General features: G+C 41.9%; 1 protein-coding gene across 8 annotated transcripts in view; it reads right to left on the bottom strand.

Annotated features, from left to right (window-relative positions):
* Positions 1 to 1650: 1650 nt before the first annotated feature.
* The window catches only part of LOC113125879 (AT-rich interactive domain-containing protein 1B-like), a 188974-nt gene continuing 170003 nt past the window's right edge, over positions 1651 to 20621 (bottom strand). For 4 of the 8 annotated variants that reach the window (XM_026299528.1, XM_026299510.1, XM_026299499.1 and 1 more), the window contains 13 exons: positions 18800 to 18936; positions 17292 to 17395; positions 15495 to 15689; positions 14418 to 14633; positions 13364 to 13586; positions 9598 to 9739; positions 8416 to 8585; positions 7338 to 7470; positions 7085 to 7204; positions 6881 to 6956; positions 5674 to 6412; positions 5251 to 5381; positions 1651 to 4830 (listed from right to left, as the gene is read on the bottom strand). In XM_026299528.1, the coding sequence (XP_026155313.1) occupies positions 3010 to 4830; positions 5251 to 5381; positions 5674 to 6412; positions 6881 to 6956; positions 7085 to 7204; positions 7338 to 7470; positions 8416 to 8585; positions 9598 to 9739; positions 13364 to 13586; positions 14418 to 14633; positions 15495 to 15689; positions 17292 to 17395; positions 18800 to 18936 (4207 nt within the window). In that variant the 3' untranslated portion in view covers positions 1651 to 3009. The remainder of the gene's footprint in view (positions 4831 to 5250; positions 5382 to 5673; positions 6413 to 6880; positions 6957 to 7084; positions 7205 to 7337; positions 7471 to 8415; positions 8586 to 9597; positions 9740 to 13363; positions 13587 to 14417; positions 14634 to 15494; positions 15690 to 17291; positions 17396 to 18799; positions 18937 to 20621) is intronic. The other 4 variants (XM_026299538.2, XM_026299480.2, XM_026299519.1 and 1 more) reach the window with 4 other exon arrangements.

A 20621-nucleotide genomic window follows, 5' to 3' on the forward strand; every position in this document is an offset into this window, starting at 1 on the left:
GGGGGAAACAAACTGAAGACAAGTCAGATTTATCATCATCTATGTAAATATAACCTCAGATAATAAAACGTGTTGTTTCCAGCTGTTTCTTTATTTAATTCTTACAAATTGACAATAAAAATAGTTCTAAGGCTTGAAGGTGTGTAGCAGAGAGCATTATAGAGACTATAGAGATTATATCACATGGTGTCTTGTGTTTATGTCTGGTTTTGAAGTTAATTTATATCTGGAGTCTGTGTTTACACTTGCAACAACTAGCATGCCTTCAGCAAAAGGAAAATCTACGAGTCTGGGCAAAGGATCAGCTGCAATTAATTTAAATAGGATACATAAGAATAATAAACACTAGACTGGAAATTAAATTGTAAGAATAGTTCGTAACGTGAAAATGAAAGCATGCTATCCACTATCATAACAATAACAGCTTGGATTTGATATTGAGAAAGCTAACTGGGAATTGGTAACAATGCCATAAAGCTTCAATTGTTGAAGGCTAAATAAAATCTAGTTGTGAGATTTCATTATATACATCTGAATTGAAAGTCAGAGGCATAGATGCAAGAGGAACTTGCCTTCAAAAATGCCACTGAAGTGCATAAATAGCAGGTGAAAACTACCATTAAACGTGTAGATACATAACAAGGTGGCTGCTCCTCCGATAGCACTTAAGATGCATAGAGGAACACTGCAGAAAAATAAGAGGAATGAGTTCAACTGGGTCAGAAGAACAAAAAAATCACTTACACACTTAAAGTCAATGGATAGGACAACACCTGGTAGTATGCAGAGAGAGCATGTAGTAAAATATATGAATTTCACATTTTATAATTCGAAGTTAAAAGGAGACAGAGCAGAACACTAATTATAGTGTATCATCAAGTCTAATGAATGTACTCTGTGGATCCAGTCTGGTATGATGTGTGGTTGTGATCCAGAGTTATAAAGTGCCTGTTGAGTTTTAGGGTGGTCTGAGGATGTGAAGAGGAAGGATGGCGACTGCAACTCTACATCCAGAGAATGGTGGTGGAAAGCTCCCTGGCCTCTTTCCTAATGAGGCAGTCATGAAAAATGATGCTCTAAAAGCAGCTGTGTACAATGTTTTCATTTTTAGTAATGAAACAATTGCTGTTCAGGACTAGATCAACATGAACAGATCAATAAGTATAACAGTATCATGTGTAAATGGGTTTGGAAATTGATATTTGGGTTCCTTTGGATATCTGCCTCTGAACTTTTCATATAAACAGTTCTTGTATGTAACATTGGAATATATTAATATAGATGTACTGAAAACTTACTAGGATAGAACTACTGCTATCAGCAGGGATGTCATTCAAGAATTCAGAAATCCGTCAACAAAACAAAAATGGCTGCATGAGGGAGCTGAAACAATCACAGACTGGAAGATTTTGACAAAAAGTGACCTTCGTTTGAAATTCATCTAAATTTATTCTCACGGTGTAACTGACAAGGGGTTGCTCAGCCACTTTTATCTTTAAGATGAAATATTTGCCCTCAAGAGAATACTACGATGAGCCAAAAAAAATCGAGTGTCCTCAGGACTCTTGCATGTTAATGCTACTGTGAGCTGGAGGAGAGACTTGTGACTGTGATTCAATTATTTTGAATGAAATGAAAAGGCAGTCCATGTAAGCAGCTGATGTTTGTTTTATTGGCCTAAGATTGTCTGGACATAATCAACGTCTCCGGTGCTTAACGATGTTCATCGTACATTTATTTGTGACATGTGCAGCACAGAGTATAAATGTGTATACTGAATAAAAGAGAGACATGGAGTCATATGAAAAAAGGCAAATTTTACAATGAGCTTTCAGGACATTTTGAAGGATCTTTTCAGACTTTTTTTTTTTTTTTAGATCATTATCTAGATTGAAAAATATGCCCATTGACATGAATGGAGGACAGTAATGAACAGAAATGTGTTCAGTTTTCTCTTGGAACCTCGCATAGATACCGTCTCACCCCAGCACGTCCATGTTTCATTACCAAAGCGATTGTTTTCTCAGCTATAATACAATGCATACAGGAATTTTTACATTGAAACATCAGTTACATCTTCCATGTTCAAATATTTGACCCCATTAACAAAATCTGTATAATAACAATAACAAATTTAACCAACAATAAAAGCATTTGTTATAATAGTCAGAAAGTCTCATTTCTTGCTATGCTTGATTGAGAATGAAAGAGTCATGTGCGCCCATTGTACAACGGTTTATATACACAGTGATGAAAAAATACAGACATAACACAAGTGCTTAGGAAACACAAAGTTCATCTGTGAAAGTCATTGAGGCTATAATTGATAAATTAGACACTTGATTTGACAGATCCTGTTCTTTCATGTCGAATGGCTGGTGCAATGCTGCCTCCTCATGGCCTAAAGCACACACTGCGGCTGTCTTCAAAGATTTACATCTTGTTCTCAAAAGAGACAACTTTCTCTAGTCCTATTGCACAGTTTATCTTCCAGCGATGGAGACTTATACATTTAAATTTAAAAAGTCAGTGTTTTTTTCTTTCCTCACAACTGTTGGCAAAAAAGTTCAAACTACTGTACAGTGTAACATTTTAAATAAATACTCTCCATTAACAAAATGTTGATGAGTATATTAGCATTTATAAAACTGAAAAACATCTCAACAACTCATCAACTAAAAGGGAACCACATAATTCAGCACCAAAATCTGGTGGCAGCTTTGGCTGAAAAAAAGTAAACAAACAAAAACGAATGCCAAATAAAATATCAAACATAGCAATCCAACACCAGCAGGTATTAAATATTTGTATTAAAATGAGCTTTCAAATCCCAAACCCACTTTTTTTTTAACAGGACCCAGAAGCTATACATATATATTGATATTCTGTTTATGTGGATATTTCTTTTTTAAAAAAACAAACCTTTTCTTCCATTTTGATAAATAAAAATAGAAAACCACAGAAGTATCCACCTTAGTGTCTGCCATGTGAGTCCTGTCTCTCCTCCTGTCATAATTTCCCTAAGTAAAAGAGAACTTGGCAAATTATGGCCACCACTCCCACGTTGAGCACCGAGGAAATGGAGATGTCTAATAATCTGCTTTCATACAGCACAAACTCTGTTTTGTTCTCCTCCACTTTTGCCATGGCCAACAAACCTTTAGCTGCTCTGCACATCATGTTTATGCTAGGTGGGTCCATAGGGGGGTGCCCCATGTGCAGCAAGCTATGAGGGTTCTGCTGGTACTGCGCCATGCTAACACCATCCTCCAAAAAGCCTACCAAATTACCCACGCTGCCCTTCTGCACTGCTATGGCCCGTGCTGCTGTGGGGTCTCCCTGTGCCAGGTGGGAAAGGACAGCTACTGCCATCTCCCTGTACACCTGGGCTTTCCTCTGACCTATGTAGCGCACCAAGACAGTGAAGAGTTTCTCCTGCCGGCTGAAAGGTGGAGTAGCTAGCAGGAGGTCAACGTTTCCATCTTGGATGCTCAGCTTGCAGAGGCACTCCAGCACCAGCCTCTGGGGTGTCAGCTGGGAGTGGGGAGCTGCTGATGGGAAGGGGTCCTGGGCTTCAGCTGAAGGGCACACCATCCAGTGGAGAAGGCCATCCAGGATAGGGAGGCAGATAGTGTCTGGATATGTGGAGAGATCCAGCTGGCCAGAGATGTTGGCCAAAGTGACCATGGCATTCTCCCTGAGCAGACCCAGACACTCCCACCACCACTCCTCTTTGCTACTTGACAGTCCCTGCTCCTGCTGTTCATCTCTCTGGTAGCTAGGGGGCGATCTGTTCCTCTCAGGATGCTGGTGGTGCAGCAGGAGTAGCCTGCCCAGAAGAAGAACCAGAGCAGGGTGACGTGACATTTCTGAGTCGTTCCCCGGGATAAAGGAAAGGCTCCGGACGATGTTGGAGATGCAGAGGCACCGCTTTGACAGGGAGTCCTGCCATGCACAGATTGTGGAGAGTGGAGCCTCATCAAGGCAGCGGGGCTCATCCTCCAGCAAGGTGATGTGATCCTCCTCCCCATCTGAATGCACCCTGAAGGGATAGGATGGTAAGGAACGTGCAGGGTGTGCATAAGACAGGGCATCAACTCGAGCGCACAGAACATCATCAATAGTGGCGGTGATATGTTTCAGTGGTTGTTTCTTTCTTTCATCCATCTTGTTTTCCTCTTTGTTCTCTTTTCTTATCTTCTCATTCACCCCGACAGGTGGTTCAGTCCGGGGTTCAAAGTGTGTCTGAATGTGTGCGGTGGAGTCACCTCCACCAGCCTGCCAGTGTAGCAGCCCACTTGTAAACTCTGTGACATAACCTAATTTCTCTGTGATGTCGTCAATCAGGTCCTCTTTGTGGATAATCTTGACGGGGAACTTATCATATTTGCTGGCTTGTTTAGGTTTAGGTTCTAGGTGTGTGACAAGCTGATCCACAGAATCCTTTTTACTCTCCTCTCCTTTTTCACTCTCTTCTTGTTCTTTCCCATCTTTTTCTCTGTCTTCTTTGTTCTTCTGTTCCTTCTTCATGCTCACCTCAGATTCCTCCTTCTCGCCATTCACCTTAGCTGGCACTGGCTCTGCGGTGACGGGTGGTGCTTCATCTCCTGCTAGGTTGGCGTGGGTCTGTGCTGATGTGGAGGACCCTGATTCAGGTTGGACAGAGGAGTCTGTCTCCTCGTCAGGGATGGGTTCTTTTTTCTGGTTAGAAGCAGCATCCAAAAGGCCTTTGTGAGCAACAGTCCCCACCTCAAACTCTTCCAGGATACCAAACATCTCTATCAGGCAACGGCGGAAGTGCTCCACGATGAGCTCGAGGAAGCCAGGCAACTGGTTAGACAAAAGTAAAATGTCATTAGTATTAATGATTTAAGCAGAAAGCAATCAGACACACATTGCTAAGAAGTTCCACAGTTTTTGGGCTTTTTAGCCTTTATTTGAAATTTCATAGTGAAAAGTTAGACTGGAAAGCAGGTTTAAGGAGAGGGGGAGAGACCTTTAACACGTATCTCTGGCCAGACTTGAGACATGGACATTGCACACACAAAGTGCATCCATATGTGGTACCTGCTGAGAACACTCACCTATCAGGGTGCCATTTCTGATATTTTGAATCCTTGAGTATATTTGAATATTTACAATTGCACTGAATTATCTGGAATCTAACTACAACAGAAAAGGTTTACTTAGTGGGCTGAATAGACCTCTGTGTTAGTCAGCAGCTAGGTGAATTCCTCAAATTGGTTTTACCTGCGAGAGGTTAAAGGAGGCCACAGTGCTGTCATCGTACAGCAGGATGTTGATGGTGTCTAGAGCCCATGTGCTCTCTGCCAGCAGGCCAGATTTCAGAGACATCATCACACGCCAGGCCTCAGGCATTCCTGGGATTAAAACAGTGGGATATTTGGAACCAGGAAGAAAGAAAATGGTGATCAGACTATGTCCCAATGATGAAAAGCACATTGAACAGAGGATATCATTGTAATTCCTTTTATAAATTTCATACATCATATTGTGTTTGTTCTGCTTATAAATTGAACTGATCTTTAAATCACTGTAGCTAAATTAGAATTAAACAGAAATGCATCTTCGAAAGAGCCTTACTTAACCACCCAGCTTACTCACAGCCCTGTTCTCAGTGTTCACTCATGAAATACTTTGACTTCATCTCACCAGTGTCCTTGGAGTTAAGCCTGCGTCTAGGCTTGAGAATTGGCATGGTTGCCTCCACTGATCCTGGTGGGTAGTTGAGGTCCCGTCTCAGGTTGGGAGGAAACTGACCAAGAGGTACGCTTCCCTGCGAGCCCATCATGGCCATCCCAGGTTTAGGCATCTTCATGGGTGACATGAATGGTGCTTTACTGGGTGACATCCGAGAGTCCATGGATCGCTGGTAGGCCCCTGGGCTGGGTGCTCTAGGTAGGTGGTTTGCCATGGACGGAGAGTTGGAATAAGATGATGGCTGGCGTGAAGACAGAGTAGGCATGGCACCTGATGATGACATGTAGGGAGACTGACGGTGCCACTGCTCCTGCCCAGGCCGGCAGTCCATGTCATCTCTACCAACTGAGCCATAAGGTGGCATTTGAGAAGGTGGCCCTTGTCGATTGGGGTAGGGATAGCCGAGGTCTGTCCTGGATGGCCACATGTTGGGTCCATCAGCAGCATGGTTTGGAGTGGGCCCCCCACTCATCAAGCTGTGCTGGCTCTGACCCGAGGGGGCCATTCGGTCACGGGGATAAGGGTAGGGGAACTGTCCTTGGATGGGTCTGTGTTCAGGACCGGAGTACCCACCACCATAGTGGTTGTACATGTCTGGCTGCTGGTTGGCATACTGCATGGCATACAGTTCGCTCTCATGTCTCTTGGGCGGGGGCCCGTACATACCATCCATGGGCCGTTTGTAGCTCTGCTAAAGCAAAAGGTATGGATTCATTTTCATCATTTATTGCTTAAAAAATATAACAAGATGAATATTACAACAAAGCTTAATTAACAAATATGCAAAATAACAGTATGATCATGAAATTTATTTTGATGATTTTACATTTTAGAATTATTTTCTCAATTTTAATGCAGGTTCAAAAGCAAGAGCAGTGATGAGCTGCACAAGTACAACAACTAGTTTAATTTGGGTATGTAAAATGAGGGTAGGTAACAGTTTTTAAGTCCTGTTTTTGACCAAGAAAGTGAGGAAAAAGTAAACTGATCTAAAAGAGATTACTCAGTACTTTACATAATACTTTATATGGCTTTCTTAGGACATTTCCTATTCAGAACTGGTCTAATCTCAGAATGCAGTGTATGCAGAGTTGCAGAGAACACTGTAAAATGTATAGTCTTAACAGATAAACAGTACTGACTATCTGTAGTCTCTCACCTGTTGCTGTGGGTACATCCCAGATGGATGCATCCCATATGGCATACTGGGATACTGCTGACCATAGCCATCGTGTCTGATGTAAATCAGAAGAGGAAAAACAAATATATCACTCACTGTTTTAAGAAAAACTGCAGACAAACATTTCTGACTGTATACACAAGTGTATTCTGCAAACACACACACACACACACAGGTGCTGACCTTTGCTGTGAAGGGTATCTGCTGGGAGAGTACATGCTGCCCTCACTGTTGGAGGGTCCCAGGTTGTTCTGACTTCCAGGAGGACCCATACTTCCCTCCATCCCCACGACATGGTCCGGTCTGAGGGTCAAACAACAGGAATGTTGTCCATAAAAGGTAGGGGAGGACATTTACAAAACTACAGTGAGCCTTAGGGCTCAACTTGAAGGAAATGTCAAAGTTTGCCATCCTTTGCTGGAATATATGTGCTTACCTTCTGTCATAGCCCGGCCCATATGGGTACTGTGACCTTTGGTTCATGGTAAGGGCTGATGGTGGACGACCATACATGTCTTGCATGCCACCCCCGGGCATCTGGCTTGGCATGTACGGATCAGCTCCAGCCACTGTAGACGAAGAAAGCAAGTGAGCTACATGCATCTCAAAATATCATGAACAACAGGCACCACAACAAACAAATAGATGAAACATGTATTTTAACATGCACTAACAAGCAAAAACATTCATCTATGACAGTCCTGGAAACACATAACAGTGGCTTACATTTTCATGGTCATTTTAATGCACGAGCCACATCTTCCCCTAACCAGCAGGTGGCAGCATTACTCTATAAATATTCACCACCTCCCCTGATAAGACCTATTGTTCTGAGGCTGTAACTGTTGTTATGCAGCTAACATCCACCATATTATCCATTCAGACTCCATTCTCTTCAGCCTTCAGAGGAGCCGCCATCCTTTCTAAAACCACTGTTTGTTCTGAAAACTAAACCACTTGAGTTGGTCAAAACAGGTGCTTCTCAGCAGGGTAGAGAGGATGAAAGGTTGAAAACGAGGAGGATGAAAAGGATGAACAAAGTTAGGATGAGACGAAGACTAAGCTACAAGAACATCAGACGAGCTGGTGTGTTTTCAATAAAGGGATGTGTGGTGTAACAAACAGTTCTCATCTCTTTCATAGTCATAGTAAAACACGCATCTGTCGTGATCTGAGACTACATGGTGACTAGACAATGAATTAGACCAACGAGACAGACAAAAGAACAATGGCTCTGGGATACATTAACCGTTTTAATGAGCCATGTAAGTTCATATGAAGTTTATGGAGGAAGTTTAAAATTACAACATCTTCGTATGAAGTGCAAGTTTTTTATGGCAATAAAAAAAAAAAAAAGAAAAAACAGCTGATTCAAAATGAAATTCTTGTCTTTCTGCAACAGACCAAAACAAGTCTCTATTAAAACAAAGCACACGATACTGTGTGAAATTGAGGTCACAGGACCAGGCCTTAGGGTTTGGGTGAAAGGGTTTCACAGTGTGTGCCTCACTCACTCTTCCTCATCCCGGCGAAGGGGTCCTTCGCGTCGTATTGCATCCTCATCATCACGTCAGGCATGCTGAGGCCCTGTTGGTAAGGGGCTGAGGGGGGCAGAGAGGTAGCACGCTTCTGGAAGGCGGGGTCGCTTACCTCTGAGAAGGGGTCCTGTATGCTCACACTGCTCCTGGATAAGGTGAGGAGGGGTGGGAGGGGAGAAACAGGGAGGAGAGAGAGGCAAGAGGGAGAGAAGTGAATAAAAAGAGTACAGACTGTGGGTTGGATCCACTGAAGCTTTTAACAATATGCTGTGGCAAAGACTTTTATGCTTTTATTTTATAAAATGTTTTTTTAATTAAAAAATATGTCCATTATGAAATTTTTGACAATTTAACTGCTGTTTAATTTTCATATGAAATACATCCTAATAAAAATAAACCTCAAAATGACCCCATCTTAAACATAAATCCAGTATAACGTACAATTTGTTTTTTTGGAAATGTTAGTGAAGAAGTATAAAGTAGCAGAAAATAGAAGAAAATCAAGTCAAACACAAGTATCTCAAAAATATTACTTGCCACAACAGTTTGTTGTTTGTTTGTTATGCACATACAAATAACTGCTCGCTCATAACAAAGCAAACAGAGAATTTCGCCAGTTCCCCCAAGGCTTTACAAATAAAATCTGCTCCGTTCCTACAGTACAACTGTAGTGCTTTATAACCAACAAGCCATCAGCAGAGAAGAGAGACATTTTACTAAAGCATTTAAGACTTGAATCATCATATAAAAAGCAAAAGAAAACACATTACAGACTTTTTCAAGCTCGCTTAAATCACTTCACAAAGTGTTACTGCAGATAATGATAGTATATCTGAACATATCTGTGCACACTGAGGTATTAGCCCTCACTACACTATAGTTGTTTTTTAAAATGAGACAATCTTCACAATTTAGGTTCTTACCATACATCAACACACGATTCATGTTTATGCATATGGACCACTTTGTGGTCACTAACATAAATATCACTGTAAGAAAAAATAAATAAAAACCATGTTAAAAATTCCTAAAAATCAAAGAACTAGTATTCATACTGTAGTTCAGAAGTGGTAGATGCAGTAACAGTATTAATATTTGTAGTAAGCAGCATGATTTCTAGGTGCATTATAGTAGTAGTGTAGTACATCAGTGTGGTACCTGTTAGTTGGCAGGGGTGTGACCTGTCCCAGGGGGGTGGTGGCAGGTGTGGGGGGTTTCAGCTCCCCTGCTGCCTCTGCTGTGGAGCTGCTGCCAGACGACTGTGGAGTCTGTGGGCCTTGGAGGGAGCCGCCTGAATTTGCTGGCAGACAGAAGCAGCCTTATTATTCTTAAAGTTAGATGATACATAAAATTCAGTGTAAAAACTGTAACACATTCAGACCGCTGGGCTCCCCCGTGTTCTCAGATATGATCTCGAAGCTGGTTTGTGTTAGAACAGCCATAGTGGGCTTTTGCTCCAGCAAGGTGCTGCATTAGGGAGATAACTCTAGACTTAAGGCCAAAGCTCTAACAGTGATGCCCTACACGAGAAGTGAGCCTGAGCAAACAGAGGGCAGAGAAGGTGGGGATGGTTACAGGAAGAGGAGAAAGGGAAAAGAGGCAGGAAGAGAGGACAGAGAGAACAGAAGGGAAGGATCTCCCAGCAGGACAGAACAGCTCTTAAGTGAGAAACATCTGAAGATGGTTTAGTTGGCTTTAGTATTTAAAGACAATATAGGGTAAAATCAAATCTTGCGCAAACTTCAGCAATCACACCACAGGTATGAGTGAGGAGCTTGAAAAAGCTCGTACTGCTGACCTCCGCGTAAAAATACATCTCACAGACTCCAAACTTAGGTTCAAACTGGGTTAGTGTGCTCTTGTTATTTCTGTGAACTTTTTTAGTTCACATGACTAGAAAACCGCAGGAGTGCTGAGCCCACCACACAAAGAACCCCCCAGTCAGATAAAACCAAGAGATGCAAATTCCCATATGCAGGTTTAATGGAAAACTGTGAACCATTTTGGTTAAAAGATGACAGAGACAGAGAAATATGAAAGTATCCTAATGAGCATTTAGCGTAAGAAGGCTTCCTCTGTAACACCCTCAGTGGCCTTTCCCTGCATTGCACGTTTCCACAGTAAAAAAAAAAAAAGGAAAGACTTAAGCTTTAAAAATTCATGCTAATTCTGAATTATTCAGTGATACCCCCTGCGTTTACATCATAGGAGATAGAGAGACAGAGGCAGGGAGAGATGATCCCATGATGATGACCAGAGATGGGAGAGAGGGCAATGAAGGGGCAGAGAATTTGGGATTCTTCACTGCCTGGGGTATCCTTGCTTCAGACAAACATGAACACGCATACACATGCACATGTGGAGAAGTCCAAACAATGGCAGGGTTAACCAAGGTTAAAAGGTCTGCCATTCCTCAAGAGCAGGTGGGCAGACACAAAATACGGAGTAGTTGGGGGTATAAAAATGGAGAGGAGGTGGTGGAGAGCATGAACTCAAATGCCCTCTGCTTCACATTTAAATGGCAAAGAGAATGAAAAAGGAGGGACCAGAGGGGGAAAAAAATTGTGTGTGGGGCTGACGTTTGATGTGTGTGCACTTGCAAGCCTGTGTGTGCGTGTCAGCGGGTGACATAATCCAGAGGGGTGGTAGTGGTTAAGGGAAAAAAAAAAAAAAAAAAAGTCAGTCAGCCAAGCCAGTGTTGTGAATGAAAGGTGACGGTGAGGTCGAGTTTGTTTACGTTCTACATTCCAGTCTTCATTAATCACTCTCCCCACCACGCCAACCCCACCAGCCTCCTGGACAAACTCCCTCAGTGACATCACTGGGCTGTCAGTCTATATATAGGCTGGCAGGGTGTCAGTAGGGCAGTTTTCACTTTGGAACAGGCAGGCATAGATAGTAAATCAAGACCGCGGTATAACAAAGGAAATTGATGGGGCCATGTCGAGTTTTAACAGAATTTATGCTAAAGAGCCAAAGTTTCAGAACTGGGATGTGTGAGCACAATAACAAGGCAAACCAGTCCATAAGCTGTGGTAATGTCAATTAAAGATATGGATAGAAATGAACAATGAGCCTCCATCGTTAAAGCAATTCTTCATATGGAGTTTTGAAATCCAACTTCAACATGTTATTTGAAAGGTAATCACTCAGGCTCTTTTAACATGATGGAGATTTTAACAGCCTTTTTTTTTTTAACTTTTATAATTTCAAGACTAATAATCAGATGTTGCCCAGATGTGGGCAACATGAGACTGTGTGAAACTGAGGTCTTTAGAGCCCCTTACAGAGTTTAGAAGGGGCTGAATTATGTATTATAAAGTGTTATGAGTAAGAGCGAATATACATTACTTCATCTCTGTTTTTACATTTGTGTGTGTGACTTATGTGTGCATGCATGTGTGTGTATGCAAATGAAGAGAGATGCTCTTTTCCACCCACCAGGAAAAGCAATCTGCAGCGTCTGAGGCAGGTGAAGTACTCTGATGTTCTATTTAAAAGCCAGGGTCACTTTTCCCGTCTCCGCTGCAAATTAGAGACGTGACCTTACCGCACTGTATCGCTCCAACACTTTCTCTCTCCTCTCCTGATCCTCACGTCATAATTGTGCACACAGACACGCGGTGCGAACAGGTGATGCAAAAACAAAAAGCACCAAAACAATATTACTTAACCCCTATAGCACAATAATCAAGTAAAGGTGAATCCCACTTTGAGATACAAGTGGTGATCGTCTCTCTCACCTTCACTGAAGTAAGAATCATCTCATCAGAACAGTGTCCTTGCATTTCTCTTGTATTAAGTTATGCTCATGTATTCAGGTTCTGATCCTGTATGTTCTTTCTTTAATATTAATGTATAAACAGATACTTGCTGGCTGGCCATGGTACTGTAGGTTGTTAAAGGTTCAGTTCAGCCAAATTATGAAACACTGGGGTTATCATGGTGTTCTTTAAAACTATTCACCTCCATTGTACTGGGAAGGAAGCTGTAATCTCACAGCTCAAGACTGTGTTTAAATTCTGGGCAGCTATCTACATGGGTAGAAACCACTAAAGGTACAGTAAGGAAATGTGTTAGAATGATGTGGACAGGCTGAAGAGGGTTTTACAGGATACAGTGCACTTTTAAACATCGTGTGCACATTGCATTGTTAGATATGCACTTTATAGAGCATATAATCTTAATATCACTGCACTGTGAAATAAGGACAAAATAAGGACCATTTTTAACCCCACCTCCAATTTCCACATTTCATAAAACATCAAGAAACCAACCTGGAGGAAATAGTTACTAGTGTTATACTAATATACTCTGGTGGCCACACTGAACAGTTGGGGGGGGGGGGGGGGGGGGGGGGCATAGATAAATTATGATATGATTAGCTGTACAGTAATACCAGTAAGAATTGTGTTTAGTTCATAAAAGTCCAGCTTTGGCAAGTGTGGCACATAACATAAGAAAGCTCAGACCAGTAACATTATATTGTGTTTCTTTGCTAAAGCAAACTTAAAGCCAATTAGCTACAAAATCAACAGTAACTGTTTGTTCAGGCCAAATGAGTTGACTCTTTTTTAATCTGTAACTCAGGACAAAAAACAAATTGACGCACATTTATGATAATTAATTTTTTAAATGAATCTGCATTTGCTACATATATAACATATCTGACTAATAGTCTGCCAGTTCCCTGTTCTCTAAGATGCTACATAGCAGCCACATTCACTGGAAGGTTTCTGGCACAGCTGCAAAGCCTTTATTGTGGTGATGTTGCACGCCACAGTGCCATGAATACAGATTACTGCTTTTCTGATGAATGCATGACGCCTCTAGTTTGATCAGCAACACCTGTTGTTTGGCTTCTGACAGATGGAAGAGTGGAGTTGTGGAAAATCCAGCGAGCTGGTCTTTTATCAGGCCTTACCAGGTGAGGGCGGCTGGATCTTGACCTGCTTCCTGTTGTCCCCTCCAGCCACACTGCTGCTGCTACTGCTGCTGTCTGCGGGCGGCTCTTCTCCCCTCTCCATCTTACACTCATAGGCAAACAGATACTGGATGTACTGCTTCTTGAGTGAGCTGGCGGAGCTGCTCGATGTACCAACATTCAGCGTGGAGGACAGCTCACGCCACTTCTTGTTCTTGTTCACCTGAGTGGTTGAGGTCGGGAGAATGACATATAGAAGTTAAATGACTGGAACTGACCACGATGAGATTATATGAAAATGGTAATTTGTTTTTGCTCATGTTCTCTCTGCGTACAGTAATGAATCCCAGCACACATGCCACATGCTTGTCATTTTGTCTGGAGTAAGGTAGACCACATTCTGCCAAATTTAATAAAAATAATCAATTCCATTGCTGGGCACTTAATATTTCTGTACGTAGTATGACAACACTGTCAGGTTGCTGTTTTTAATCTAACAGCAAAAAAGAAAAAACAATATAGTATATAGCCAAATGTATGTGGACACTAGTGGCCACACATTTAACCTGGGCCTTATTTATATGACTGGAGCAATGTTTTGCTGTAATCCTAATACTACAATATCCAATAATACACATCTAATATCCTTCCTAGAATAGTGGAGGCTGTTAGAGCAGCATAGTAAGATTATATTATTTGAATATGATGTGTGAGGTTCAGACACCCCCAAACTTTAGGCCATGACTTGTCTAGTCTTGTAAATCTTGCTACTTTTAGTATGTAAATCTTTAACATTTGTATAACATGGTGTTTTGACACACATGGAGTTTTCGCAGAACATGAGTATTGTGACATTTTCAGGAATGTGAGTTTGCCAAGATTTATTTTATGTACCTCATTCTCTTGAGTGCATCTCTCAACATTTACAAGCACACCATATGCTGTGCTGTATGAGCGCACATTGCTGGAGAATATTAAATAGCCAATACACCCGAGCAGAGTAAATGAGTTTACTGTCTCTAATGTTATCCCAACAAAATGTCATGAGCATTACCATGGCAAGACCTCCTATCTCCCGAACAGCCATGTAGAGCTTCCACAGGTCCAGTGGCTTCTTGCCTACGGCGGGCAGCTGTGTGACAGGTGTGCCCCTTTCCTCCATGAAGGTCAGATATCGCTCCACCCAGCCCCGTCTCTCAGGCTCCACACCCAGTTCATAAAGTCGTGTGATTCCCTCCCCGCTGAGGGATGAGGAGTTAGGGTTGGTTTTCTGTTGAGGGATCAGAAAATAAGAGAAAAACTTTAATGAGGCTTTAGCTTAATAATGTGACTATTTATCTTCTACACACGATGCAAAATTAGCATCTTTATTATAATAATTAATACTATATATTTTTTATTACAAAGACTTATGGATATATTATTTACATACATTTATGATATCTAAGTAAATTTCTTTTTTTTGTATACAGTATTCTACAATGTATTTTTCTTTGGTGTATCCTACTACTGTGTTCTGCTACGACAGCCCCCTCTCCTCACAGGGATCATTAAAATTTCATCTCTTATTTACACTTTCTGAAGTAGGCCTTTGGTTGAATGACCAAGCAAAAATAAACACTTCTTTAGTATTTTGTTCAGTGTTCAACCTGCGTTCATTCTTAGCACAGTCATATCCCTCAAGTTCAAATCAGTGTATGAAGTTTAATCCCACACATCCTCATGTGACTTCTGTCCGGGTTTATAAAAATGTATGTGGTCAAAGAAGCAGCTTTAACTTGAGTAATTACACAATAATCCTTCAGTCATAAATAAATAAATCAAACTAACAGCTTGTACTGACATTATTGTCCATAAATTCACTTAAGTTGTTTGGTTTGGTCTTTGTGTCTATATTAATGTAATCCATCCATCCATCCATCCATTATCTACCACTTATCCTTCCAGGGTCATGGTGAGGGTGGAGGGGGTGAGGGGTGGAGCCAATCACAGCTGACACTGGGAGAGAGGTGGGGTACACCCTGCACAGATCAGTCTATCACAGGACCAGTATTAATGTAATTCCTATACTTAGTCTTGGTGTAATGCACCTATCCAGCCACCCATCCATTAGTATTTGAACTTTACTTACAGGGCTGGAAGGGGTCTTGAGTGGCCAAGGGGGGCTGCTAATGCTGTCGCTGTCATCTCCGTGGTAGGAGGACAGGCTGGCCGGGCTGGGAGAGAGAGGGGAGGGCACAGGCAGGGCACCGCCTGGTGTGGCTGGCTGGGACAAACACTGCTGGGAGCCACTGCTGCTGTTATTGTTGCTGTAGCCATCCTGCAGCTGGAGAGGAGAGGGCAGAGTAGGGCAAAAGACTTTAATTTTCTTTGGGAAAAAGTATTCATCACTGTCAGGTTATTTTACCCAGATCCTAATTTATTAGTAAAGCAGTATAACACAATGATGTTGACACAATGAAGACACATTAGTGTTACTACTAGCAGTACTGCGTATTACATACAAAGAACTTGGTGGTGTGTAAGCTGTATGAAATTCTTGAGATGAATAATAATATTCAGCTTACACACACCTGCCAGCTTATGATTATATAGTCTAGTTTGTCTAGAAACATTGTGCACGTTTGTGCACGAACCTGGATGCAATCTCCACCTCAGTCTGTGATTGTGTTTCTCTATGTGAGTCCTTCACTGGATGTGTACACATAAGTATGCATTTATGTATGCATATGATTATACCCTGTGAGGCCCAGTGTGAGTTTTAAAACAGGTGCGCTGACATTTTTGGACAGTGAGGACATTTTCTGACAAGGGTGAGGGTTAGAGTAGAGATTTAGTTGTGACATGAAGGACAAAGTAAGCAGCTAAGAACCCACTGTATCAGTGAATGTCCTCACAAAAGTAGCTGTACAAACGTGTGCATGTGTGTGTGTGTGAAAGAGACAGAGAAAGCAGGAACAACAGCTTGACAAGTGCTTCTGGTCTGTGTACAGAATGCTCATGTCAGCAAAACCTTATCTTTCTCCCTCTGTCTTTCTCTATCGCTCACTCATTCGCACTCCTCTCTCTCTCTCTCTCTCTCTCTCTCTCTCTCTCCGCAGACAGATCATCTCTTTTGGGAGCACTGGGGGTCTTTCTGGCTGCTCTGACTGCTTTAAATAATTCAAAAGGCCCTACTACCGTAATCAGCAAAAGAAAAGACAGGGATTTGGAGGGAAAAGACGTGTAGTGGATATGATGGAGGCTTGTATGTATGTGTGTGTGTGTGAGTGGTTGTTAAGCAAAAACAAGTGGAGGGGGTAGAAAAGAGCAAAGAGCAGAGTTCTGTTGTTGCTGAGCTGAGCTGAGCCAAGCTGCAATTGCAGGGCAAAATGAGAAGTCAGCATTGTGTATTGGGACGTGTGTGTGTGTGTGTATTAAGAGAAGGCATTGAGAAAGTAGTGTTTAAGTGAAGGGTATTGTGTGTATGTTTGTGACTGAAAAGGGCAGCATGTGTGGCTTATCTTTATGGACAGCATATGTATATATGAATATGCACTGTATTTGTGGAGTTGTGTTTCAATGTGTGTGTACATGTGTGTACTGCAGATGCAGAGCCCTCTCTTTCTCTTTGTGCTTTTCTGTCTTTTTTTAAAAATTTTTTTTATTTCTTTGCAGCCCGGGTTGCCAAAACATCAGCAAGAAGAGAATGCTGGGAGCAAAAACAAAGCGAGGAAAACATTAGGAATGGTAAATGTTAAACAAATCATTAAATATGGCGAGAAAACAACAGAGAAACAGCCCACTGTGCTGAGGCAGCATATGCTGATCAGATTTGGTTTGCTTCATTAGAGGAGTGAGATCAAAAAAACAAAACAAAACAACAAACTATGGAGGGAGAGAATGGAATACGTGAGAGACGGAAACAGGCAAAAAGTGAAGGAAGTACCTTTGGTTTGTGAGGCTCATTGGTTGGGCCACTGTCATCTTTGACGTCTGTTTTCGGTTTCCCATCCGGGCTCATCATGCCATCTCCTGACATTCCCATTGCTGCTTAACACAAAGTGAGACAAAGTTTATTAAAAGATATTTGTACCAACTTTTCATAACCATAAGAGAATACTGCAAGAAAAGTATGAGATGCTGTATCTGTGAATAGGTGAGCCTTGGTCTTTGGCCTTAATAATTAACATTGTCTCTAATGAATCAGTTTTGAATTCAACACAAGTTTATAATGTGTATGGATGCCAGGTATGCTGTCACTGCAGTGGAATGAAGAGGTATACTTGGCATTTTTTTTATTGTGAGTTTTTCAATATGTTTTCATGGTATCTCCTTGCTGTACACCGAAAGCTTCTGATTAGTAGCTTCTGTGATATCACAAAGTCCGATAATGTAAAACAGTTATTGCTAAACATTATGTTGCTGCCTTCTGTGTTCTCAAGGCCAATGTAAACCCAGTCCAGCCATTCATCTCAAATGGAAGATTGTGAAAGAAATGTGTGAAAGAACAGTATAAAAAACTGCTATTTAGGGAAGACTCCATTAAATGTGAGCAAGTTGTGCACTTTCAACCTTGCTGGCTAAGCATCCTCAGTTGGCGAGAAAACATCAGTCTCAAAGTGGTGACGCAATGGGAAGATTAGTATTCAAGACTTTTGTGTACTTTCATGAGGTTTCTAATTGAAGAAGAGTTAAGATTTTTAAGACTACTTGTCATGGTGCCAGATGCATATTTCTTACCCCTACAGAAAGCAGGGGTCCTTGGATGCAAGGATCTCCTCTTTATTTTTCCCTTTTATGCTGCAGAGTGGTAGGAAGCGAATGGCTTTTTACCATGCCCAGGGGCAGACCAGATGAGTTTTCAGGAACCTTGGCGTTCTAATTCGTTTGAAGTTTTCTTAATATCATGCATTTTGATATTTTGGTTTTGAATAGAAGGTCCCTTTCATTTTGGGAGCCAAAGTCCTCTTCGAAGTGCATTTAGCAACAATGCAATGGGGTGAAGGGCTGAAAGAAAAAAGGATGCACCAATTTAATCTCTGCAGCAACTGTAAGACCACTGAGAACTCTCCTGATTTGTTAGCCTTTCACTGCCTTCCCACTCTTTTCTCCAAACTGGTCCTGCTATTGCTTCAATATAAACACATGGGTTCACTGTGAGCGGCTCAGTGTGCTAACTTTAACCTGGAGGGCTGAGACTGGTTATTCAGATTCTTCCATCCATATGAACATGTTTCTGTACATTGCAAACAAAGATCAGTCTGGTGATGGCCCTATTACTTCTTTTTATATAACTCACATAACTATTAAATATGGGCCGCATTTTTTTCCCCCAGTGGTGTAAGTGCTGACATTTGTATTGCTCTATGCCATTACCTAGTCCCCCCTGTGTGTCTTTCCAAAGAAATATATAGCCCATTAGATAACCTTTGCTTGTTGGCATTAGCTGAATACCTGAAGGCGGCATATTGTAGGTTGGACCTTGTGCGTTGCCCATGGCAGAGTTGTTGTTGCCTGATGGCTGGCTGCAGGGGACAGTGGTGGCCATGGTGCTTGCCTGACTAATGCCAGGGCCTTGATAGATGCCCTGCCTACCACAGAACAAGAAGAAAGAAATAAGTGGATTTAAGTTTAGATTCCCAATGTAATGACAGGCTGTGGAGAGATAAGTCAGCATCAATGAAAGCTGCAGAAGAACACAAGTCACAAAATCATACAGAAATGATATTTGGCAGTCTGTCACTGCCATACTCCTTTATTCTTGTAGTAAAAACCGAGCAGAGTGTGTATCTGAAAGCCACAATAAAAAGCAAAGAACACAACATATCCCTGATCAAACAACAAGCTTTTCCAAAAGACTGAAACTGAGCATGCAGCATCAGAAAAGAAAAACTCTAACTCTATCCTCACGTCCCTGCCTGCTCTTCTCTTCTACAAACCCGCCAACCTTTCTCCCCCTCTCCCTCTCCCACAAGTCATAATTTAACTAATTAAGGTGTGCTTTTGGAGAGGATCATGTTATTTGTTTCCATGGTGACAGCAGAAATCAATCCCGCTCAATCTCTCTCCCTCAGCCTCCCATCTCTCTCAGGTGGCTCATCACATGGTGTTACAAGTGACATCAGAGGGGCTTATCTGCAACCTGCTGAATGCTAGCCATCCGTGTGTGTGCCTGTGTGTGTGTGTGTGTGTGTGTGTGTGCGTGTGTGCGCGTGTGCCCCTCTGTGATTGAAGGCTGCGTCTATCACTGCATGCCAGGTAGACAGAAGCCATGTGACAGAGGGACTGAAAGGGAACACCATGTTTGGAACAATTTGGTCTATCTCCTGCTGACTCAAGATTATCTCCTGGTCAACCACATAAGAAAGCCTGAGAGAAAAGTGCAGGCAGAGAGATGGAGAGAGAGAGAGAGAGAGAGAGAGAGAGAGAGAGAGAGAGAGAGAGAGAGAGAGAGAGAAAGATAGAAAGAAAGCGAGAAAGAAAGAAAGCGAGAGAGAGTGAGACCTAAAAGTCTGAAAGAATAACAGAAAGCTGAAAGGCTGAGAGTTACAGTAAGGTCAAATGAAAGAAAGAAAAAAGCAAAAGCAGGAGGGAAGAAGGACCATTTGGCCCAAAATGTTTTATGTGGATGAAAAGAAAAAAAAAATTCTATACAAACTTGTGTCAGTCAATTCTCTTCTAACTGGCATCTTTCTCTCTTTTACACACTCACACACTCAGTGTAATACCTCATGTTGGAACCAATACACATAGCCTAAGAGGAGGGATCGGCTTGGTAAACCTCCCCATAATCTCATCTCACAGATGTAATTAGTCATAGAGCACGGCTGATGATACATATGTAATCCTTCTATGGGGGCTGAGGTGCACAGGGGAGCTCCATGGCAAAGAAACAAGCGCACACCAAATCCATGCTTATCTGGCCCCATTTCCCTATAATGGGGGAAATATAGACTCCTTCACTTGCAGCCTACGTGTTCCCTAAAAAGCTCTGTGTGAGTCAAGACACAGAAATAAATTTACCTTTTGATCTTTGCACCTTCTCTCACAAGTACAAATGCATTCTGCATGCAAACTCCCACAAAAGATTGCTGATAAGCCAGGGACAAAAAATAAGTTTAGAGATACCAAATGCCTATGAAGCTCATTTATCCATACTGTAAAAAACGCCCCTCACCCACCTGAAGCAATATAAGCACAAGCTCTCATGTGAATTGTGAAATATCCAAATCAACAACAACAACAACGGTGGTTGGAGGTTTTCGACTGTGGCGCT

The sequence above is a fragment of the Mastacembelus armatus genome, chromosome 22, assembly GCF_900324485.2.
Source record: "Mastacembelus armatus chromosome 22, fMasArm1.2, whole genome shotgun sequence".
NCBI classification, from domain to species: Eukaryota; Metazoa; Chordata; class Actinopteri; order Synbranchiformes; family Mastacembelidae; genus Mastacembelus; species Mastacembelus armatus.